The sequence below is a fragment of the Anneissia japonica genome, unplaced genomic scaffold (genome assembly GCF_011630105.1).
Source record: "Anneissia japonica isolate Jap-2015-1 unplaced genomic scaffold, ASM1163010v1 scaffold2756_len2360902_cov194, whole genome shotgun sequence".
NCBI classification, from domain to species: domain Eukaryota; kingdom Metazoa; phylum Echinodermata; class Crinoidea; order Comatulida; family Comatulidae; genus Anneissia; species Anneissia japonica.
Window position 1 is genome coordinate 1727331 of NW_022719050.1, and position 26001 is coordinate 1753331.

General features: G+C 34.4%; 1 protein-coding gene across 7 annotated transcripts in view; it reads right to left on the reverse strand.

Annotated features, from left to right (window-relative positions):
• LOC117110726 (talin-1-like) overlaps window positions 1-26001 on the reverse strand; it is a 94963-nt gene that overhangs the window by 36405 nt on the left and 32557 nt on the right. For 5 of the 7 annotated variants that reach the window (XM_033253508.1, XM_033253507.1, XM_033253505.1 and 2 more), the window contains 29 exons: window positions 25386-25542; window positions 24844-24945; window positions 24192-24218; window positions 23492-23659; window positions 23064-23165; window positions 18965-19192; window positions 18581-18712; window positions 18296-18424; window positions 17393-17506; window positions 16559-16672; window positions 15866-16000; window positions 15342-15470; window positions 14263-14574; window positions 13638-13757; window positions 11521-11721; window positions 10864-11003; window positions 9964-10147; window positions 9462-9584; window positions 8822-8965; window positions 8529-8690; window positions 7928-8068; window positions 7008-7189; window positions 3744-3876; window positions 2354-2455; window positions 1711-1881; window positions 1316-1462; window positions 850-948; window positions 582-698; window positions 311-457 (listed from right to left, as the gene is read on the reverse strand). In XM_033253508.1, the coding sequence (XP_033109399.1) occupies window positions 311-457; window positions 582-698; window positions 850-948; window positions 1316-1462; window positions 1711-1881; window positions 2354-2455; window positions 3744-3876; window positions 7008-7189; window positions 7928-8068; window positions 8529-8690; window positions 8822-8965; window positions 9462-9584; window positions 9964-10147; window positions 10864-11003; window positions 11521-11721; window positions 13638-13757; window positions 14263-14574; window positions 15342-15470; window positions 15866-16000; window positions 16559-16672; window positions 17393-17506; window positions 18296-18424; window positions 18581-18712; window positions 18965-19192; window positions 23064-23165; window positions 23492-23659; window positions 24192-24218; window positions 24844-24945; window positions 25386-25542 (4162 nt within the window). The remainder of the gene's footprint in view (window positions 1-310; window positions 458-581; window positions 699-849; window positions 949-1315; window positions 1463-1710; window positions 1882-2353; window positions 2456-3743; window positions 3877-7007; window positions 7190-7927; window positions 8069-8528; window positions 8691-8821; window positions 8966-9461; window positions 9585-9963; window positions 10148-10863; window positions 11004-11520; window positions 11722-13637; window positions 13758-14262; window positions 14575-15341; window positions 15471-15865; window positions 16001-16558; window positions 16673-17392; window positions 17507-18295; window positions 18425-18580; window positions 18713-18964; window positions 19193-23063; window positions 23166-23491; window positions 23660-24191; window positions 24219-24843; window positions 24946-25385; window positions 25543-26001) is intronic. The other 2 variants (XM_033253509.1, XM_033253506.1) reach the window with 1 other exon arrangement.

Below are 26001 nucleotides of genomic sequence, written 5' to 3' on the forward strand. Positions count from 1 at the left end.
TAATTATGAAAGATCAGGTTCAAGCACTTCTAAATGAAACCTTTGTAAATGGACCTTGTGATGGGGATCTAACACTTCTGAAAAGGGGAACTTATTGACCATTATAAAGTTGACTCCTACTTCTTCTGTCTGTAAAGGAAATCTAAAGTTTAGTAAAAGGGCCTCAAACATCTATATCGGGTCCTAGCACTTTAAAGAGGACCGCCACTTATTTTCTTTAAAGCTATATTATCATATTTTGTTATTATTGCATATGGTATTCAGAGGCATTTTTCTTCCACCAGGCTATTTAAATAGAAAAAAAACATACCTTCTCTGAAACACTTCGAGCACTGTCCACTAACTCTCGCTTGGCAAGGGAATCGGTGGGGTTGCCCTGAACCATACCAGCATTCTTCACCAAGTCCATGGAAGAACGTCCGAGCTCCTGGACACTACTCTTGATCCTCTGACCGACCTAAAAATACAATTCACCCAAATCAGCAATCAATGTAGGAAAACTATCTGTTCCAATACCTTATGAATCAACATAATAATAATGGGTTGAAATAATAATGATGAAATGACGTAACTTCACGTACCTCAGGAGAAGCAGATGCTCGGGCACCACGGGAATCGTGAGCTAGATTGGCATATTCGTGTGACAATGAGTTGGCCAATGTTCCTAATTCACCCACATCACTATTTGACTTGCTAACCTGAAATAGTTTGTGCATAATAATATTGATACTAAAATAGAGTTATTATATAAGCATAACTACACGATAATATTATGGTTGTAACTCAAGTATATATCGATATTTTATCAAAGGATGCAAAATATCATTAACAATATTCATTTGAGCTCACCATATCATGAGCAGTTTTAATAATAGCTTTACAGCTCTTCACCATATTTGTCTGGTAATCTACAAAATCACCATCCATCTCTGTTATGCTGTCGTCCGTCTACAAGTATAAATCAATAATCAATCAAATAATAATTAAAAAATCAATGACCACCAATGGTAAATATTACCTATATTTAATATCAAATGCATTGAAAAAAAATAATGCATAGAATCAAGTCACTTTTTTTCAATATAAACCAACGTCCTACATATCATATATCAATCATTTGAGTAAATTGTACTATAGCAATGTATGTAATTGCAAAAAAAAAATTATAAATACAAAATAAATATTAACCTAAATATAAATATTAACAATTATGGCATAATGGTCATCAGGTATACACACTCGTATGTTGTACTTTCAGGTTACATAGTTGAAATATAGAGAAAAAGCTATTTTTATTTAAAAAATATGAACTTACAACAATGATAGCTTTTGAGATGGTTTCTACCATTCCAGTGACCATGCCGAACTGACTAGCAGCATCTTCAAGTGTGTTGTTAAGCTCATCAACAGCTTCCTTCATGCCTTCAGCAGCCTCATCAATGGCACTGTGGGTGTGTTTAGCCTACACATATCAGAAATTCATTTGTCAGTATTATTAAATTTTAGTAAATTAAATTAGCTTAATTTGAATGCTTAATATACACATTGACACTGCAATGTTAACATTTTATCAAGGTCAGAAAGGTAAGGTTAGACACAGGCTTGCAGTGGAATGCCCCTCACAAGATCTTCATCTTCTTGGGTTCATGCCTTCTTCCATAGTTAATTTATGTTATTTTTTTAAATGTGTGAAATCATAAGGCATCTTACCTTTGGATTTCCACCACCTTCCCTGGCAGCGTACAGTAACTGTAGAGCGCACTCAGCCACCGTCTTTGTCTGATCCAACAGCGCCATCTGCTGCTGAGAATTAACACATTTGGAAGCAGCTCCAATTGCATTTTGAGTGAGAGGATCGAAATAATTTGCCATGGTAAGAACCTGTTAAAAAGAAAGGAACAAACCATAAGGGTTGATAATTTAAATGCAATAATACAAAACAATGGCATTTATTGTTTCATGTACTAGAATGCTATAATATGGAATAGCATGAGTGGAGTTGAATAGCTTGGTGGTTGAGATGCTTGCCTTACAATCCCAGGGTCCTGGGTTTGAATCCTATCAGATTACAGATTTTTTTTTTTCTCCATTTCATAAGCCTGGTTATGAGACCTATTTAACATAGAGCACCATGTGTATATGTTAGTCATGTGAAGGGATTGCCATTTATCTAATAAGACAGTGATTAATAAGTCACTATTGGTAATCCTTGGCCATGTTCCTAAAATTAAGAATAATAAGCATAATATTGTTTCTTTTTTCATATTTTTAAACACAAAATATGACTGACTAAAATAAAAGTAAATATTTATATAAAATATTTTATAATGTTATAACTTGAGGGTGTTCATACCTCATGGCCTAGTTTCTCGGCTTGACCTTTGCCAGCGTCAGCAACCTTACCAATGCTATCTTTAATAAAGTCAACACTGTTTGCCATTTGCTCTGTGTAACCCTGTAAGTGAATAAGGAATCAATCAAAATCAGTGCTGATATCCAAATAAATTTTCATGGGCATCCTGACAACATGTTGTATATTGTTTGTCTACACTATCAAATATTTTGTGACAAATATATTTGATATGCCCATATTTGGGGTTATTTTAAAATCATCATGCCCACATATGGTCACATCTCACAAATTTGTCACATATAAGTTTGATAATGTAAACACAGTTTAAAGAGGGTATAAATATGTCTTTAAAAATGAAATAATAATATGGATTTGTAAAGCACGTACTGTTGGGACTGCTATGCACTTTTTACAATCAAACAGAGGTTGGCGAAATGTTTGCGATTTGAACTCACAACCTTGAGGTCGGAAGTTCAAGCCTCTTGCTATTTATTTCACTTTAAAGTGCCATTGGATAAGATATTATCTACAGTTATCTCTCTCCACTCAGGAGAACTAGTGGGTACAGTATGTGATATTGTAGGTTTAAAAGGCAATGCACTGATTTCTAATATTATGGATTAACACACCCCTAGGCCAGTATCTGCTCCATTGACCAGGTTAACAATATGTTGCCCTTTGATTGTAAATTAGAATGATAATACATTTTTCTAACCAATTAAAACTGATAAAAATAATAAAAGTTCCTGCATTTTTTGCATAGACTCTTCATCTTGTAATCAATTTAAGGATTTTTGTAGCAAAGGTCTGTAAGTCAGCAAAAACCCTTTTAGTTTTTTTTTTAAAGAAATTTCTTTGTGTTAATCAGAAACAAAAAAATATTACATACCTGGTACAGGTATGCAATAATGTATTTGGTTAACACAAAATTTCTTTAAAAAATATCTAAGGTATTTTCTAATTTTTTTTTTGGCAGACTGTAAATCTTTAACAAAGAGATTTTAGAAAAGTTATTTGAGAAGGGCTGATGATAAAGCCAAAAGAAACACAACAAAAGTAGATAATCAAGGTGCATACAGAAGTTAAAATTTACTGTAGAGGTCCCAACATATGCAATCTATATGAAGACCATTATTAAGTTACATTTGATTTGTTGAAAAAGTAAACTGATAGTGCAACATTACTCCACAGATTGAACCCTATCATCAGTAAAAGATAACGTAATCATAACTGAAAATGAGTATGTTGCCCTGTGACTGCCCTAGTGGGAGCGGAGATGATTTGGGAATATGGCAACAGTATTATTCACACCCTTCTAATATCTCACTTGACACAGCATGTGAACCTGATTGATTGACATTTGATTTTACAGGCGTGAACTATGATTTACCTGTAGGTTATTATCATCGACAGGTGCTAGGCTCTGGCTGATAGCAGCAAGTGAGGCTTGATCCAAATCTCGGATGTCCTGGTTGATGCGACCAATCGATTGATCACATTCATGTTGGCCTGGTGCACGGTCCCTGAAGAACAAAAAAAAAAGTATTAAAAAACATAAAAACAAAGGACATTTTACTAGAACAGATAAATGAGAACTTAGCAATCAGAATAACAATATGACAAAAAAAAGAAGCAATAAACAATTAATTGGAATAGAAGACTAGATTTTACATGACAAAATCATGGTTAACTAATAATGAAGAAGTACTAGTCTAATATATACAGTAATTAAAGCAAAGGTAACAATCAAGAGACTAGTTAAAATATTTTTTTTTTCGTGTACACATATTGTCATTGATAATAGTGATTAAAACAGAAGATGTTCATAATAAATGATTATAATAATTAATGTTTGTAATTATTATATTTTATATAATCAAAACTTATTAATGGTTGTGATGTCAAGGTTTTAAAATTAATAATTACGATTATTGTTATGGTTTTTTTATTTTTCTAAAATTTCATTTATATCTTGAACATTTAGAAAGAAATAGCAATAATAGAGAAAAAGAAAATAATGATAAATTAATTTTATCAATTAAAACAGAATATGAACTTTAGTCTACCAAAGGTCACTCATGCTACACAGTAAACTATAAAAAGACAAAACTATCAGTTTCACTAGAAAATATCCCAAAAAAAATATCATTTTGAGAAAGGAAAACAGTAAGCTCAACCGAAGAAAAATTATCCAAAAGAAACACCCAAAATGCAAAAGCAAGCATACTGTCTTTGCAAATAATTGCTTCGAAAAGTTACAAATACATCTTTTACCCCCAAGGTTAATATAGTTATCTATATGGTTTATTTTACCTTCTGTTAAAAAAACTTACAATATACTAAGATAACCACTGGTGGCTCCAGGAATTTTCCAACAGGTGGTCTGAACCAATAGGCCACCTAGAGCCTTGATCAGAGCCCCCAAAATAATATACTTGGTGGAGTTCATGTGGACAGATTTTATGGTTTAGGATGGCCAGTAGTGGCGAAAAAGAAGAAAAAAAATTGGGGAGAAACAAAGGATAAGTATTTTCCACATATTAGTAAACTACAGTATCTACCTATACAATCGATTAAATAAGCCTCTGAAACCCCTAAATTGTCATATTTTTTGGGAATCCCCCCTTCCCACCTGGATGATTTTTGAGTCATTTTGAATGACACCCAACCATGCCCACCTCAGCATATTGCCCTCCTAAAATTTGACCTTGCCCCTCACTTTCCCCCAGATTTTAGACACTAGTGCCGCCATTGGGGATGGCCCAAAATTGTAATTTAGATAACAATACAGGAGGGATTGGCGAACACAGTGACTCTGATTGAATTACCAAATTAATATTTTTAGTTGGCTCATCGTTGCAATGGACACTGCTTGTCTGGGAAGGGAGAATTAGTCTCATATAATAATATACACGTATATAATAATATATTTCAATTGCTTATATAATAACATGGATATAAACTATATAAAGTTCAAACTCTCTCATAGATATGTACACATAGTACAATGGAACACAACTCTACTCTTTCCCATATAGCATACTGGGTCTTTTTAATCATAGTGCCATTATTATGTACACATGAGGAACAGCTTAATGTTCACATCTGAAGGATAATAATTCAAAGTAAAGTTTTTATCCAAGGAGAACACAAGCAAACGTCGGTATTGTCAGGTTTTAAAACCAGGTAACACTGTGCCACCATACCTCATGATTATATGAGTATCATATTTTTGTATTTACATTCATATTTTTTATTTTTATTTTTAGGTGAAATTTCCATTTGAGACAGTTATATAGTACTTCAGTAGTTGTTTTTTTGGTATTTGCTGATTTCAAGCATTTTTTAGTTAGTCACTTTTAACACTTTAGCATGTTTTTTTTAAATAAACTTATGTTCTCTACCATGTTAATTCAATGTATTATAATTTTATCTGATTCATTTATAGAAAATTAAGTCAAGTTTTATATCAACTCTGTTTTTCACCACAGTAACAATTTTATCTCATTCATTGTCTGTGCAATTACAATAATCCAGTACTTTTAGCAATTCACGCAATGTAACAAAACCTATGCTATATCATTTTATATTTTATTGTTTTGACACTTTAAATGCTTTATATAAATCGTTTTGTCTGTTGCAATTGTTAAATGCAATGAATTGTTTCTGGTCTGTATTTCCATTTTGGACAATAAAACCAATTGAATTGAATTCCTCCGTATTCCCTATTCAATGATAAGAACCTTATAAGTTTTTTTGAATTGGTACCATTATTTATTCATATTTTGTTAGCTATTACTAAGTATACGGCTCCTTATATGGCTCCTTATAGCAAGCTTATTAGCATAAATCTACAATATATATTACGTGTCAGTTTTGCAATTGTATAATCCAATTTAGAATATATTTTCTTTAGTAATTAAATGAAAATTAAACAGACAATATTAAAAGTAGAAAGAAACCAGATATCAACAAATATTATCCCAAAATGTGTAGGCAACTTTATAAAACGAAGTGCTTAATATTAAGAGCACTGTATAATATAATGCTTACTGAGAAAAATGTATGGTAACCCTATAATAAAGCAAACAAAAAACACCACTTATTATTTACTTATCCTGTGATAATGTTAAAAACCAGCACCTAATCCTGGTGGGAAGAAGTAGAGCCATGGTAGTAAGGAGGAATTAAGCCTTGGCAGGAAGAAGTCATACCCTGGCAGGGAGATTCCAAGCTCAGGTAGGGAGATATCAAGACCCAGCATGGAGATGCCAAGTCCTGTTAAGAACAAGTTCAGCTAAATTGTTAAAAATGTTGAATATTATACTCCAGTCTAACAATGACTTACCACTTTATAAGATGAAGGTTAAATTCAAAATGAGGCTTAGGAAATAAAGTTGTTTTTTAGTTATGAGAAAAAAAAATCCTTGATTTAATAGCATATCACCCCAGCATTCTTTAGCAAAAGATTGATGGTAACATTTTTATTTAAACTCTGCCCACACTATCAAATTTCCTTTGACAAAAACTGTTGTATGGCCATATATAGTCATGATCTGCCTATATGGCCAAAATGTGATGTCATCATGACCATATTTAGACATGTTACATGTTTTTGAAAAAATAATATTTGATAGTCTGGGCAGGGCTTTACCTTATGGAGGCAATGAGTTTCTTGATGGAATCTGAAACGTTCTTAGAGTGATTAGCAAGTAGCTGCCAGGTAGGCGGGTCTTTGGGGTTGGCAGCCAATGGCTTAGCTGTTTGAATCAGGGCACTGGAACTTGCGATCATCATCTTCCCTGCAGTAATTATTGGCTCCATAGCTTCCCTAGCCTGATAAAAAAAAAAAATTTTACTCCCTAAGTTAGTACAAAAATATAATAAAAATACAAGACAGGTCTTCCTCCAAATAAAGACCACCTCCAATTAAAGACCACTTTTCTGTGGTCCCAAATTAACAAATGTTTTTTTATATTTATTATTCTAATTAGAGACCAAAGCTGATAAAGAGAGTAGAGACCTGTATACATTAATGATAAAAAATATATGTATTAAATTTCAAATGGATATGTTTTAACATCTCAAGAAATGGGTTACATAGATATTAAATGACAATAAATTTATCTTGTATATTTGAATACATTAGTACATTGTGGACTGTTCTATTCATAGTGGGGATGCTCAGAATAGTAGTTCTAATTTGGCCTCTAAATCTACATAGAGTAGGTTCTATAGTCATTTGTTCCAATAACCAGGGTAATAATGTGAAGTGCTGGAGGCACTGAAACTATGGGACTATACAAGTACCATAGTTTCTCTGGTATAATCCCACCCTCCTTGAACAGAAAATTTGTCAATTTTTTAGAATGCGCTTATACCTGGGGAATCCCCTTTTTAAACAAATGACAATTTTTTTTTGGTACCGTATGCCTAATTCAAAGCCAATATTTGATATTATACCTGAGGGGGCTTATACCTGAGGAGCAACAGTACTATCAAAATCAGGTTTGTGCATTGCCTAAATAATTACAAATAAACTAATAACAACCAGAAATGGAAGCCTTTAAGTACCTGAGGAGTGATTTCAGCTGGGACGCTAGCGAACTCTGGTGAGGAAGCAAAGGTGACCAAACCATCAACAGCTTCAAGTAATGGCTTAGTGCTAGCTGCACACTTCTGTCTGTTATCTTCACTGAAGTTGCCATCCAAGGCCTAGATACAAGAAAAAATTGTAAAAAGACATTAGTTTCTTATGATTCAGTGTGTGCACTACTCTTTATAATTACTGAATGTAATAATAGTGATGATGTCAGACATTCTAAGTTAGAATAATATGCAGGCATAAGACTTTTATTCTAAAACCCCAAGCGAGTCTTGGTATGTATGTGATGATGACGGATAAGATGACAAAAAAGTTGGACTAAAATTCAAATATCGTTGTACAGTGCCTTAGATAATGCTTTCATTCTAAGGGGGGCTATAACAAATTATGTAATGAAACAAAGATGTAAACAACAATAATTGCCCTCCTACAGGCAAATTTTTTAGCAAAGGGTACAGAAATATCAATTTCAATTATTGTTGGTTTACAACAAAATAATGATGATAGCGGCCACAACAACAACAATAATAAATAAATTTGAATTTGTTCAAAGTTTCATATTTGACAAACCTTAATACTCTTGACCAGATTGGCTGTATTATTGGCGACATCTTTTGCTGATTGGACGAAGTGTTTCTTAGCAACAGGATTACTGGTCTTGGACGATGCCAGACGACAGACGTTGCAAAGTTGCGATGTGTGCTTGGCAACATCAGTGGCAGCAGCTAGCACCTAATGAAATAATTGAAATAATTTGTTATTATTTTACCATTTAATATTTCACACATTCCATCATTAAGTAATACAAGTAATATAAAACAAACAAAACAATTTGTAAGATTATCTTGAGTAGCGCCAACAACCTGTTGTTGATTGCTTGTTGGATTCAGCAGATTGTTACACGCCGCTTGGATAGCCTCGTAAGCTCTGGCAAACTGAGACTGGTCAACAAGCCCTGGGCGACCTGCTACACTTGATGGATCTGATATACCGACCAGGTAAGCAGACTACAAAATAAAAGCAATACATGGTATCTAAAAGGGATCTGATATAACAACCAGATAAATGAAACATATCTGATTTAATTATTAACAGTAAATAAAGTATTTTTTTTCATTTCATAATATAAGCAATGAGCAATGATCAAACGATCTTATGCAAACTATTTAATATATGTATTTTGAATTTACATATTGAATGATATGTGTTTAGTGGTAAAGAATTCTACTTAGTGGCAGTCTCAAATGAGAAAGATTTATTGATGAAGTTTTTAAACATTTTAATCACAAAACAAAATATAACATCCAATACTGAGTATTATTTCTGCATTGATAAATCTGAAACAAAAAGGTATTGTTTTTTGCTTCCCACATTTTCAATGAGGGGGACAACTGGGGGTGCATGCTTTTTTAGGGGCCCTGCACATCCCCTAGATACACCACTGTTTTAATGGCTGTTGATGTATTCATAACCCATCATTTCCTTTCTCTTTTCATGACTTACCTGTGCTGCAGCTTCTGCCAATCCACACACAGCGTCCCCAGCACTTTCAACACTCTTGCCAAATCCTTCTAATTCTCCATCCTTTGCATGCCTGGTAATACCTGCCATACTGCCCCCAAGAGCCTACAACATTAAGGGCAAATCACAAGTTTTAAAATTCAAGTTTTAAAATTCATACAAACAATAATCAAACCAAACTTGAAATGTCACATATATTTATGATTGGTACAATGTAAGTACATTTATTATTATCAATTACAATAATTTATTACATGTTAATTTATATTATTTTACTTTCAAGTCCAGTTGATATATACAGTAGGGTGAGCTCTTATCCACTTTTCTCTAGCGAAACACCCTGTACTTACTAAGCTGTGATTGGCTATAAGTATCATTATCTAAATGTGTCATTAACCTTTAAAATGTACTGAATATTGTGACCATCACATGCATACTTGTGATTGGTTTTAAAGAGAGTAAATGATTAAATCATTGTAAATACCTTCGACTTTGCCATGACAGTATCTAAGCAGTCAAAGTATGATGCATCGTTCACGGGCCCACTGACATCATCCAAAATGTTCTTAATGGTTGCAATCTTACGCAACGAATTGTCGCACTCTTGTTGGCCGGGAGCGCTCTGCATGAATGTGTTTATCAAGTCATTAATAGCTTCTGTTACAGCCCTAAAATATTATATAAAAATGTTGGTATATGATGTTGATATAGAAAAAAAATTCTTATGTGTGACTCTTCTACCTGGAAAATGAAGAATTGCATCATTTTGCATGTCAAGTTGTTGAGCAGATAAGGCAGGGGCACAAAATATTAGTATTCAGAGTAGCGCAAGTCTAAATCCGAACTTGCCACTGAATCCAGTGGTAGAAGAAGAAGAAGAGAAGGACTCAAAACCAAAGGCCAAAACTGGCTTGTGTGTACAAGAACCTTGTGTGTCTTCTGAACATTTTATTACCATATAGAAACTTTTTCATTACAGCACCATCTGTGGTTTACACATAATAACATCTATAGTAATTAAAATCATCATCAGAATTTTTTTATTTATATATTTTATTTAATAAACTATATTTCCTGAGGGTAACCTATCAGGCAAAGCTGATCATTGGGGCAATTGACAATAAAATGCAGTTACAAAGAACACAAAATATATATATATAAAACAGTTGCAGACTGCACATGGATATAAAAATGAATATATATTTATAATACGTAATTAATTTAATATTTCAAATTTTATTGTTTTTTCCTTTGTTAATTGAGGATACAAAACGATCAATCCCCCTAAATTCACCCCACCTCCCACCCCTGTACTTCAATGACACGTTTTCCTATATTTCTTCAAAATTCAAATAAAATAAATACAAGTGAATGCTCGGCTTACTTGGCTGCTGCTGCTAGTTGGTTCTTGGCATTGGCTGCACCAGGATCTATGGACATTGATTTGACCGACAGAAGAAGCTTGCTGGATGACACTGAGATGGCCTTCAGGCTGGTCACCATGTTCGACTGCGCCTCTTTGCTCTACAAGTAAAGAATATTTTCATAAAGTTAGTACCATCTAATTCCTCTTATTCCCATTCTTACTCAAACAAAACTGTCAATGCTATATCCATCCTTTTATATTTATCATCCTCATAATATTCTACTTCAAAACTATAGCTAAGTTCACAATATCACATTTTATGTGACAAATTTGTGTGATGTGCCTATATATGGGTATAATATCATATTACACCCAAATACAGGCATATCATATATTTTTTTTGTCACATAAAATTGTATAGATTGGACAGAGCTTAAAATATAATATGTTGAGTTCTTGAACTTGATCAATACAATTTGATATAAAAATACTGTATACTTTTGTATACACCTAATAGCTGTTATTAAATAAAGACTTTTATGGTAAGAAATATGTGAATCGGGAAAAATATATTTAGGACTATATACAGCATAACAATATACGGTCAAATTCCTCAATTACTTTAAAGTCAACATCAAATTTTTTTTCTAAACCACATTTAATTGGTCAACTTACTGGGGCAACCCGAGCCATTCCCATGCCTGCATCCATCATATCTCTGAAGTCATGTGTAAATTCAATGGATGCTGTTGAGAGCTCTACTGGAGTGCCACGTGTCGCTGTTACAAGTTTGCTGGATGAAACGTTCAATCCTTGAGCGGCCTTGCTTAAGGCTGCCTGGTGCTCTGGGTAACTTTTGTTGCTAGTGTCAGGATACTGAATATAAATACAGTCATGTTAACAGTGTGGCTAAATGGTAATTATTCTGTTATTATACAAAAAACTAAATAATGTTACAAAATGTGACTATAAAACCGAGGCACACACTGCTCTTATAATTCATCCCAACGGCCATCGGACGATGCGATTCCAAAAAGAACGCAATGAGACTATGGGTGCCAGAATTCTCTTAAGGCTGCTATTGACAATCAGCAGATGTTGCATTGTCGAGTATTTCACTTTATTTATTATAAATTTGCTTTCAATCTCGGCTCTCACAGAGAGTCAAGATTTGTGCGATGGTACAACTGTTTTATAACACTGTGTGCCCCGTTTATGTATGGATTAAAGCCAAAATACACAATATTTACTGAATTATACACTATATATAATTAGATCCAGAATTGATAAAACCTGAAATACTACTATGAAAAGACATATATTGTGAAATATATAAAAGAAACTGAACCAGAAAGGTGTGGAAGCCGGGTGGGTGGAGGGAGTGTTTGTTGTAGGGAGGTGTCAATGGGGTATGAAAATGTCTTACTCTTAGTGAGAGAAAACAAAACAGAATTAATATAAGGTAGGCCTTAGCAGTTTTTATATTTTGGTAATTTTTAAATCACTCATATCTTCTGGTTAAAAGAACTAAAATTAAGTGCTAAAGAGGTATTTATTTATTTTATTCATTTATTCGAATTCTCACAGGCAATTGCAGTATATAATAAAATAACAATGAGATATAGTTGACGGAAAAGGGCACCTAATCGCACCTAGCGGCAAATCAAATCCCGATTTACACAGGTAACAAATAAAAAATCAAGGATATAAAATTTTAAAATGTAATACTAAAATATGTAAAATAGAACATTCTTAATAAGGAACTTTCAGGAATTACACATGGATGTTTCTATGACATCACATGTTGCTTATGCAGCCAATCAGAGAAGGATGGCTAGAAACAAGACCTGAATGCAAGCAGCAGGTTTCGATTAAATGACTGACCAAATACACTGCACAAAATTAAAAATACATAATAATCTATCCTGACAGAATTAAATATATTATACTTTTAATTGACTATTAAAATCCAAACATTTTTCCCCCAAAAATAATTATCAAGTCTTTTTATTGACTTGTGCTGAAAAAAAAATATCTCAGTGAAAAAAAAGAAACTAACATTAAAAAATAACCAAAATATAAGTGAAGAAACAAAATATATATAAAAAAAACAGTTGACAATGACAGCTATACAGAATACTACCTGATAAAGATAGGCAGGGTAACCTTTAGGAACAGCGCCCTCTAGGCATTGCATCATCCGCACTTGTAAGGATACGCTGTCTGATTTGAGCAACATACTTTGTCTCTGTTTAAATCATCATCACATCCCAGCATGCAGCAGAAATTGTTCAAGTAAATATGTTATGCATAATCTAATTTTGTTTCCTTGTTCTACATTAGCCCTAATGAGTTAGTATGATTGATAATGGTGTAAAATTAAATGCTCAGATATTTTGTGATTGTTAGTTTTTACAATGAAAAGGGGGCGAGGCAATAGCCAGAATCACATTGGGATTCATTTCCAAGTTTTCCAACATGCACAATGCCAAGGGCCGCAATATAAAGTGGAAATAAATTGTATCAATAGGATTAGAGTATAGAACAGGCATGTAAATAAATAGTTCCAGGGTTCTAGGACAATAATTATACCTCACATTACATGGAAAAGGGATAATAACTGTTATCCACAAGCAAAAGTTTGCAGGTATGAAAGGCAAATGATGCTACTTATTGGACTATACTACACTTGTCAGTCAGGTACAATGGCTAGATAATGCTAACTATCGAACTATTAGAGGAATTAGCCAGGCAGTTGGAATGGCAGAGATAGAAGGCATGGGATAGCATACCTTGCCTGTGGCTAGCCCTTTGCTAGCTTCCGTGACAGCTCGGAGAGCCGAGTCCACATCCTTCTGTCCTGGTAAACAGTTAACACAGTTGTTCAGTGCATGTGATACAGCCTTAGCAACCTATTGTATAGATAATAATTGTAAAAAGTGTTATTTACTTTATTAAATATTATCAGTACATTGATACAATATTATAAAATGATTATATTGATTGATTGAACATTTCATGAGGGCAGCCCTTACTGATGTTTAACCTGAAGTGTTTTCAAACCTGTCCATACCTATTTGTTTCAAGCACATTTTGTTTTCCCACATGAGCGCCCATGTGGATTGTGGTTGACAAAAGTGTGACATAGCTTCCACCTTGTAAAAAATGTACTTGAAGTGTTGAAGCTTAGTGTTTTGACTGCAGGGTCCTGGGTTCAATTCTTGCGACAACAACAGGACTTCTTCTCAAGAGTAAAAACAACTCCACTCCCTAAACCTCATAATGAGACTTCGCTGATAAAAGCATCACGTTATTTCATTTAATTAAGAGGGCCCCTGAACATCAGCCGACCTTCTAGGATATGCTGGAAGGGTCACCCCTCTATATGGTTCAAAACATTTTTTTTTTAAATCTCACCTGTGCAAGTCTCTGCTGATTGCTTGCATCGTTAGGATTCGCAAGAGCTTTCTTTGATTCATTCAGTAGGTTCGCTGATTTATCCATGATATCCATAGCGTGATCGATCAGCTCATCCTGGGCCTTGCGGTCTGGCGTCGTTGCAGCAACACCTCGTACAGCTCCTGTCAGATTCTTCAATGCATTAGCTGTGTCTCGGGCTGCAATGCCAGTGTGGTTCTTATTACCCTGTGCCGCTGCTGTAAGAAGCTGAGCCATAGAAGCCCCAACGCCTTTAGATGTAGCACCAAGCTGCCCGGCACAAGATTCGGTCTAAAAAAAGATAATATTTAATATAATGAATGGTTTCTTACTGTGACATATATTAGTACTTGTGACATCATAAGCCATAATGTATTATAATTTTCCATTCTTTGTCAGTTTAGTGCTACCACTACCAATTAAAATTATCCACATTTGGTGGTTCACCTGGGTTTTGTTTTCCATTAATGCTAAAGTTGTCACTTTAATTTTTTTTATCTTTTAGAATAGAGTTTTATGTATTTCTTTTCTGTATACTTTATTTATTTATTAAGGTATAACACACAAAACAAAACAACAGCCAAAGGTTGAAAACGTTTGTTTACAATCAACAAATAAAGACAACATAGGAAAACAAGTCAGGTGGAAAAATACATATCGAAATATCAAAACATTCAATTAATTCCAGTAGAAAAGTTAAAAATTAATATCATATTACAATATATAAGATGTGTATAAGAGACAGAGAGACGACTCGTCGCGCCACGGATCGTTGTTTTTAGCGACGGTCCTCTCAGACGTCCACCGACGGACAACGACCTGGCGAGAAACCGCGAACAGAAATCTTCGGCCAACCGTTGGCCAGCGTGTGCACCCTGTAACCTATGCCTAATGATATGCACATAACACTCAACTATTCCATCTTTGTTCTAACCAAAGGTCCAACAGATGACTTGAAACGTAATAGGCACTACTACAAAATAGCATCCAAAAAAATCCATTGTTAAATGAAAATGAATTTTTTATTACATTCTAGATATTTGTGAAGAATTACTTACTGTTTCTCCAGGTAAAGGCAGCAACTTGTGCTCTTGTGCAGCTAGTTTGATCTGCTTCAGTTCATCTTCTTGGGCTCTGATCATGTCCATTGCGCTGTCAATTTCAAGGTCTCCACAAGCCTCCTGAGCCTAGAAGCAGCAAACACCAAATGGTAAGGGAATATTTTTCGTCTAGCAGTACCTATATTGCTGAATTTGGCACAGATCCAACGCAATGCTTATCTGATTTAAATTGATTTTTTCAATACCTCATTACTTTATACAAGCATAATTATACAAAACTGAAAAATGTTGAAAAACCCAATGGAGATAATAAGAGACTTATTTCCAGAGGGGTCCTGTTAAACTATGCTAGTCTAACAGGGTATAAAGTGTCTTGGATACCAAACAACTTTCTACCACCATTCATTTTCATTTTTAAAGATAAATTTCAGAATTCGTAAAAAGAAAGGGAAGTAAAAATGACAGGATCTACAATACCTAATCATCCTAATTTGGAAACCTATTGTTATTCTACAAATTACCTTAGTAGATGCCGTTCTAAGGTCGTTGAGTGCAGTAGCCATGTTTTTGGCGCATTTGTTGAGCTGCATCCCAGCTGCTTGGTCAGCAACAAATGGAATGGCTGCTTTAGCTGCTAAAACCATCTTGGTCCCAGGCTGTGTTTGAAAAAATATGTGAAGCTATTAGAATACACATTTCAAAGACATCAAATCGCTTTCAGACTCGTAACCCAGGGCAGATTTCTGACCATGTTCACTTACACACTCAGACTTTCTCTCACTCTCCAAAATCTATCCTTTCTACTTTAAAAGCAATATACTGTCTGTGTCAAGCTATATTTGAAATTCTTTATTTTTAGCCTTGAAAAGAAAATCAGAATGAAAAAAAAAAAATCTTTCCTCACTAATTACCAGATGCATAAATTATACCATTCATATAATCTTTACAGCATTTCCTTTTTTTTAAATATTTATAGAGGGTTACCCTTCCAGTTTAGCTGATAATCAGGGATCCATTTAAATATATAAAATAATAACATGCTTCATAAACTAAGTCTCACTATAGGGCTTAGGTAGTGGAGTTGTTTTAGTTGTGAGAAAAAAAATCCTGTGCTGTCACTTAGATTAGATGTAAGCATCTTAACCATGAAGCTACATCTCCACTACACTGTTCATAGAAAAGTCTATATAATACCATGCTCCCAAATACAATACCTGTATATAATTTTGACTAGCATTGATTAGGTTCATCTGAGAGGCTGGACATTCTGTGTCAGCCCCATATGACTTGATGCCTTGAACAAGCTCTGGGATGTGCTCAACAACAGACTGAAAAAAAACAACATAAATATGCAATTCAAATGTCATATATTGAGCAGAATAGCTCAGTCAGTTCAGTAGCTAACGACTATGAGCCTTCTAGCGGCCCCAGCAAATTCAAATATTTTATTTTTTTTTCACAAATAACCAAGGCCCTTTTCTATGCCAAAGTCTGCTGAGTGATTGGGGTTCTTTATTACCATCACTACTGCCTGGGGCCCTTTGCAACCCCTGGGGCCCTTGACAATAAAGTAATAAACACATCGCGTTGAATATGTGGGATATGGGTTAATTTCTGGAAGGCTCTTGATTGGAGGAGACAAATCACTCCTACCAATTTTATTAGTTTATGTCTTAGACACTAACTTGGATGAACCTACAGCCATAATTTTGACACTAGTTCGAACAGAACACTCGCCTATGGTTTTGGCGGTGGAACAAGTCCTCTCGGATAAGGACTATAAACCGTAGGCCCAGTGTACACAATTTGGCTTGTGTGCACTTTAAAAAACCCTGTACATCTTTCGAGAGGAGTTGGGTGTTTACCCCGGTGTACTGGTTCATACAGCCCATGTTGTAGACAGACAAGTGTAGCTGGTACCGGTTTGCCGGGTAGCTTAGGGGAGAAGCAAGTTACAGTAAGAGCTACAGTAGTTCATATCTCGAGCGCTTTGAGACCGTTTCGGTATAAAACGCTATATAAATCTAACTACATTACACTATACGTACCCTGCACTCTGCAATTAGAGCCTGATGAGACGGTTTGTTGCGGTTTGTCCGCTCTGCTCCCTGAGCGGCTGCAATGCATTGGGTGGCTGCAGCGACATTGTTTTTGGCAGCATTCTGTAGTAAAAAGAAAAATTTAACAATTTCAGGAATTGCCTTCAATAACATGTAACTCTAGTTAAGTTTAAGTCTAGGATGCTTATAACCTATTCCACGTTCATAAGTTGGGTAAACATATATTCATTTTGACAACTTTCACAGGGGTGATCAAACAGCATATTGTTATTATTGTAATTCGCAGGGGTAGATCCAGAGAAAAATCTGGGTTGGGGCTGCATGAAGCACAAAGTGGAGAGGGGGTTGGTGTTTAATAAATTTGTTTAGAAATGCCTGACCATAGGCAGTGTTGCATGACATTTTAGAATACTATACTTCCTTTTTCTCCATTAGAGTCTTCTTCCATTATTTTCTCTCTTTTTGAGAGATAACCCTGGATCTGCCCCTGGTTTGATTTCAATTCATTTATTTCTTTCAAATCATTAAAGTTTCAGGTATCTTAGTTACGAAATTTCAGAGATACATCAAATTAAGCTCTTTGAGACATAATTTATTAGAGTGCTATATATTTGTTTGTTTTTTTAATACACATTAGCCAAAAAATGTGTAAAAAAAAAAAAGCAAGCACTATAGAAATGAGGCTCAAGAAATACTGAATAATTATCAATATTATTAATATAATAATTATGATTATTTATATGCATGTAAATTTTGATCCAATTCAGTTTGTACTGCCAGGTCAAAACATATTTTTAATAAACCATTGAAAGAAATATTATCAATACCATTGAATATTGATACAATTTGCGCATTTGAATGAGAATTCCAATTAATGTGTACAGTACGTACCTCAAGCTGTTGTAGGACACGCTTCTTCTGTGCCTTAGCAGCCGCAGCATTGGTAACATTACGGAGGTTCTCAGCCGCTTGTATCAGTTTCTCTTGTTGGGCAGGGTCTTGTGGACTTTTTGCACAAAGCTGTGGACAAAACAGTGCAACTATTTAGATTGTAAATATTCATTTGATTAATATTCACTCTGTAAACTGATTATAGTGCAAATATATATTGTAAGGAAAATTAGCTGAAATCTCCAGAAGCTGGAAAACAACTGAGAACAAATGTAAACAACTGACCTTGGCCGCTTCTACCATGCGGGCTGTAGCATCAGCAAGAACCTTTGCAGCGTTGAGAAGACGCTTTTGGGAGTCCCCTTCACCAAGGCCTTCTGCCTCGAGTTTAATAGCATTCACCAGTTGAGAAGTAGCCTACAAATAATACATCAAAAAACATCACAGAATAAAAAAATCTACACAGACTGCAAAATAAATAAAAAATGGGTAACACACACATAAGAAAACAATGTATACAGAATTAGAAGCACACATGCAATGTAAACACAAAATTAATTAGACTTAATTTCCATTGCAAGCAAATTAGAAATAACCTGAGCATCCTGACAATGGGGGCAGCAGATATGAAGTAAATACATTTTTTTTACACAATTCAACATTGCTGACCTGAGCAAGGACTTTGGCCTGTTTCACCATCTCCGCCACATTGCCAACGCTGCTGAACAGCTTCTCTGTTGCAACCATGATACGATCACACGACTCCTCATACACCTGGTTTTGTTTGGTTCCACTGGTTCCCTGTTTTACATGCATAAGGAGGTCGTTCAGGGCCTTGGTAACGGCAGTTGCCGCATCACCGACGTTCTTCAGAAGGTTTTCATCTTCAGTAGCATCCTAAAATCAAGAAATAAATTTTCAATTATAATTTTTTTGTTTTGTGGATGTATTTAAAAAAATTTATATTTTTTAATTTGAAGTGTCATCTACCAATATATTTTGTTTGGTACTGTATGTTATATTTTCCAATAGAAATTGGCTAAAAAATTATTACTATTAATGTTTTTTAAACCATTGTTGAAATATTATACAAGTTTGAGGTGAGTGGTTCACAAAATCCATGTGTAATATAATTATACTTCAAAATATTGCTTCATTAAGATCACAGATAAATCAACAGATATTGAAATGAGAGTATTATTCCCATGATAACAAATTGTGCAAATATATAAACACCCGAAATGTAATGCTTGAAAATACACATACAGTAATGTTCTGTTAAATGCCGATATAGTTGTAAAATACAATACAATACAATAGACAATAATAGCCTAATACTAATAGGATAAACAGTATTTCTGATGTAAATACCTAAATTGTAATCTTTAAAAGCAAAAACCTTAAAACCAAGCCTAACATCATGGTAACTTTGTTAATTGTTTTTTGCTCTGGAGTACTAGCTAATTTTTCCACAATATATGAAAATATGCTCATTGACTTTGCTTTTTTTGCAGTCACATTTGCTAGATAAATTAGGAATAAAAATACAACTTCATTTTGTGTCACCTATCACCTTTCATATGGTTATCAAGTTTCAATAGAATGTTTCATCATCTGACAACTGCCAAAGGTGCTGCTTCTTCCATTACATCTTTTAAAAGGTAAGTCAGATTTCAACACTTAATTGATGTTAACGTTTTTGTATCAATTTATGTCTTAATTTGTTGCTTAATGTGATTTTAATGTTGTTTCATGGCTTTGTTGTTACTCAGATTTGTTACTCAATCACCATGAAAAAAAATAAATAAATAAAACTGAATATATCAGTCTAATCAAAATCTAATCAGAAGCGAAAACATAGTCAAAATTTTAAAAAGAGCTATTCTATGTTTTAATTGCATAAGTGTATTTTCAATATTTCATTATTAGAGAGCTTTTGATTTGCACGACAACGCAACTCTAGAAGGGATTCACACATGCGTGACTGTCGTATGTTCTCTGCACAACGTAGATTTGGCCAAACTGCATCCTAGAATTCACATGAAGTGAACTTAACGTCCTTGCATTCGCAGATGAAATATTAGGGACATCATCACGTTCTAGATTCTACTGCATTGGGCAATTTGAAGCTTCCTATTAATATTCAATGGACAAACACTATTTACAACATAAAAACATTTGTTATATCGTACTAAAATGCAGTGTTCTTCAGCATTAGATGCCCATGGACCTAAAATGACAATGGAAAATAAGAAGACATTTGAATTTCAACGATGAAAAACTGGAGCTAAATAATCCAGTACCTACCACTCATTCACATATCTCTCCAGCAAATGACAGTGCTCATGTTATAATTATTTACAGTGGTCAATTCCAATCCAATAAGACATCATTAAAAATGGAAATAAATTTTGAATTTAACTGTATGTAATTGAGTGATATGTAAATTTAATTACTGGAATTGATAAATTATGAATTGGAAATGGCACATTTAAGGAGTGCAATTATTAATTCTGAATTTACCGCTACTGTGACAAGTGATGTAAAAGATGAGTCTCTGGATGATAAAAGAAAAATAAAATCCTCTACGTACAACAGAAAAACCCCGAATACGCCTCTTAACCTGTGGACAGATGGATGTTAAAAAGTATCGAAATACTAAACAAAACAAGTAAAATGGCAGTCCTATAGGTTCATATTTTAATCTTGTTAACTTGGATTCACTGCTGTTAACATGGTGTTCGGTTATGATGCAGGTAGTTAAATACAGAGATTTGAAGTTAGGCAAATATGCAGGCATGAGAATATTGCTCTGAAAACTCCTACCCCTAGTGGGGGTCTTCACATTCACACTCTCTGTTAAGAACTAAAATAAATTGTAAATTTAATTACATATATTTAAGTTAATTATTAACTTAAATTTTAAAACCTGAATGAGAACAACTTTAGCGCGAGACCGTGAGACAAACCTCGGATGCATGAGTCTCGATGCCAAATGTGTGAGTCTCGGCTAGGACTGTAAATATATCTAGATACATCAGCTGACTGTTTGAATGTAGTGTCTTCGGGAATAGGATATGAACGTTATACTGCCCTCTACCTGTCATTGAGAAACATCTAACAAAATCCTCTGTGCAGTACCATCTTAAAAAGATGTTTGTTAAATAATTGTTGATGCTGCATTCATTTAAAATCAATCCATGCATCAGCATTTGCAAAATATATACAAGTTTCATTATTGCTTTACATTCTATTTATACCAAAAAAATTATCTCATCGAATTTATACATCTACAAAAAGTCTCTTGTTATGGGGTATTGGGAGTGGAGTTGTTCTAAAAAAAAAAAACCAGGAATCCCATTGGATTTGAACCCAGAAACCTGGTATTCCAATGCAAACAACCAAACCACCAAGCTTAGCTCCACAAGAAATATTCTCTTTATAAATGAGAACATCCACATGATTCAGATAGTTGGTAAAAGCCTGTTTTTGTTACATATTTACTTCTCCCTATTTTAATTTTTTCAATATTTTGGAAAGTGGCGATGGGAAAGGGGGGGGGGTTCAAAAGGTGGAGAAGGGGATTGAACCATTAACATGCAGTATGGGTGTGTGGTACCTGTACTTTCATCTGGATTGCCATTCCATATTTGGGTTGCTGTCAAATTATGAATTAGTTCAAGCAGAGGATGCTAGATACAAGCAAAAATAAAAATGTAGAGCAGATAAAAAATGAATAATGAAATTAACAAAGGAAATGTTAACTTAAAAAATAAATCAAAATTATTCACTTTTTATTTATCACTAATTTCATACCAAGCTGAAATTGCTACTATGTTATTTTTATTTTAAAATAATGTCTCACATATTTTTCTAGAAATGTAATTATGACACTTAATTGGTAGCACCAAAATTAATAAATTGAATATATTACTGCAAATCTGCATCATCATTTTTACGTATGTACGTACAGTATTTGTAATTTTGATAGTTGAAAAATATATATACCATGAATGATAAACAATGCCTTTAGTAACAATTAATTCTGTTTGTTTCTTTCTAAGAATGCAACTTTCCTTTTTATAACCAATTATAATCTACATATCTGGTTATAGACAACTAATTATCTGTTTCTCTTTATAGTAAAATGACTTTCCTGCAATTCTGGCAATTAATACAGATCAAATGATTAAATACATATTCAATGTTTCGTTTGCAACATGTTGTGCATACACTGTACAATGCATTGGTTAGTAAACACTCTACCTTCACTGAATGAATCTTCCTCATGCCTGTCAACTATAAATAATAGAAGCTATTTCAACTGACAATCGACTACAAAAAAAGACCCAACACAAAAGGAACCCTGAAAAAGGGATTTACATTATGCGGGAAGGGGGTGGGGTACGGAACCAGGGGAGGCTTGTGAAACCCAAAAATGGGTTTGCAGGACGTTGACCTTCTTTTAGGTACCTTGTAGGATGATGCAGCATTGTATGTATTAGTCTATATCTGCATTAAATTGCAAGCATGACTGGGAATACCTTCCAGGGAGTGGAGGTGGTTGAACTCTTTCGCTATTTTGGTTATGTATCCAATTACCAACAGTAGTGACAACAACATGGCTAACGCCTTATATTCCTTGGCAAAAAAGGCGTGGTATAAACCCTATATTATTATTTTGATTACTTAATAATACAAGTTTAAGGGATTCTCTATGTATTTTCCTAATCTTAATCCTGTCCAAATAATCCTGACCTATCCTCACCTTGCTTGAATCCACTACTCCTTCAACTGACTTGGCAACCAACTTAGCCGCTTCCACCAGCTGCTCTTGACAAGCAGGGCTACTGATTGTCGGGGCAACAACCTACAACATTAAAATTCAATGTATTAGCTATCAAGAAACTATTTTTCATTGTGAAGTATTATATCTTGGTATAAAAAGTGTTCATTTTATTATTAACTATTTGATAATTAAATTTTCAAAATGAAAGTTCAGTATCTATATTAAAGTGAAATCACGCACAAAAAAAAAGAGGCTTTTGGTAGGAACCAAGTTCATGGAGTTTTTAGGTATGTATAATTGGCCAATATAATGTTACAATATTCTGAACACTGCTACAATTTGTCACCAAGTTTACTTTCTTTATGCCACCACCTTATCAGATACAACCAAATAAAGAGCTGACTTACTTTAGTGCATGCTACTAGCTGAGATGTATGCAGGGCGCACTGTGTAGCTGAGCCGATTACTTTGTTCTGTTTGTCTTGACTGTCAGCCTGGCCAGCCACATGCTTGGCCTTCATCACAAGATCTGATGTAGCATTGGCAACTGCCTTCGCCAGGCCTAGCAAAGCATCCTAACAGAGATGCAGAGTTCATTTTTATCATCATTAGTTTCAAATACTTTTTTTACTTCAATGAAGAATCAGAGATTAAAATTGTTTTCTTCAAGTTTAATCATGTTTTTTTTTACCAGGTTTAAAAACAATATAAAATAAAAAAGCTTTATTTTTAAAAGATAAATAAAATGAAACATGCAAAAGTAATACCAACTTCAGGAATAAAATAACATGCAAACCGATAAAAATGAAGGAAGTGGCTTCATAAAAATTACAGTGATTAATAAAAAGTGAAAAATGATAACACCAAAAAATCATAACAAAATATCAATTATAATAGAATTATTAATTTTTATATTTATATTTTAAAATTTTAATTATTTTTGCTAAAACAAAAAAAAAAAAGAAAGAAAATTACAAAATCACAACCAATATACACCACATTAAAATATACATAGTCAAAAAGCACACAAACACAGACACCACCCAAAGATACCAGCTGCAAGGTGTACAATAGGGCAGGCAATACAGTGATTAAAAGACTCTGTACCTGTAGTCGAAGTTGAACAATTGTTTGCTTGAATTTGGAATAAGATTGAATTACAGGTTAAGGTTACACAGAATAACACATTGTATGCATATTTCATAATGTTAAATTTATTTCTTTGTACTTGCCAATTACGGAACAGAGTGGGAATAAAGGAGGGAAGCGGACTATTAACCTAAGATGAATTAAACCCACACTAAACCTCTAACATCCAGTAGTGGCTCAAGGTCATATATACAGAGGGAGGACAGGTAAAGCTGACAGTTTCTAGGCTAGGGCAATGGCATCCACAGGCAAAGGATCCAGAGCAATTGTGGGCCAGCCTAAGCTATTTTGAAATGTTCACATTATACCCAAAGAATTACTGTCCCCACTCCAACTACCCAACCAAGCTGTACCGACTTCTGTGAGACAATTGATAATGAAGTATTATAAAGATTAAAATATTATGGGTTATTTTCCGGAAGAATCTTGCTGTCCTGATATCTGGGAGACTCTTGCGAATTCCGGGAGACTTGAAACCTCTGGACAAGGCATTTTCATTTCACAATGTAACAAAAAAATTGATAAAACGTGACACAATTTTGAAATTGTATTGACTGCCACTGCTACTTGTAAACTTTGAAATTACATTACATCATAATAAAAAAAATACCTGGAATTTTGGATCCACATCGCCAACGTCACCAAGAGACTTGAGCAATTTGTTTTGTGCCTCACCGACCTTGTTCGCTGCATTGATCAGGTTTTGTCGAGGCTATAGATAAAAAATAGAATTATGATTGTATTTTCTAGTTTATTGGCATAGGCCTAGACATGACTGCAGCCATACAGCTACTTGTAGCAGTCTAGCTACAGATTTGAGTGCAGCCACATTCATTATGAGCATGTCTAGGCCAAGCTAGCAGTCTGACTGTAGATACATATAGGGCATCATAGCTAGAAAATTGACCAGACAATCAAACTGACTGCCTGTCACATAGCTGCTCGCATTTTCTGGTCTCTTTGGGGCTTCTGCTAGGCCTAGTTGGCCAAATGACTGTAGCCACTTAGCTGCTTGCATTATCTGGTCTCTGGGGCATAGGCTGGGCCTAGCCAGTAATTTGACTGCAGCCATATTGCTGCTTGCATTTTCTAGTAGCTAAGAAAAAATAATACATCCTGCACCTAATCTAGAAAGAATCATGTGTTACTAACCTCGCTGCTGTCTGGTTCCGCAGCCTTCAGAAGATCAGCGAAGGCATCCATTAGAGATCGGGCGGCATTCATAATGTCATCCCCACCACCACCGTCCTTCTCAAGGAGAGACGATAACATCTTGACACCCTTAGTTAACTCTGACAGATTGGTAGAACTGAGAACAGAAATCAAGAATAAACGTGAACACAGCATGCAGATTGTTTTATGCATTATCACAGGAGTTGCTGGTGCAGCATTTATAGTTCATGCTTTAAACCTTGCAGTTGTGATTTATATCCCACGCTGTCCATTTCAGGGGTCTACCTGGGAGACACCACTTTTGGGAGATCCGTTTTAAAAAGCTTTCTTAATACCTAATTGTATTTTGCTGTGCAGGGTGATACCCATGGCCAACTATCTTTAGGGATACAATTATACTGTAATACAAATATGCAAATAATTTCAATTTCCAGACAGTGGATCACTTTCAGGAAGATATTTGCTGCTGAGTGCTAGAAGGAGAAAATAATGATCCATACCAAAGTAATTCAACATTCATATCATAACATTTTCTCTTAAAAATATATTGCTATTTAATACCTACAATCTAAATATCTGTCCCTTATACACATCT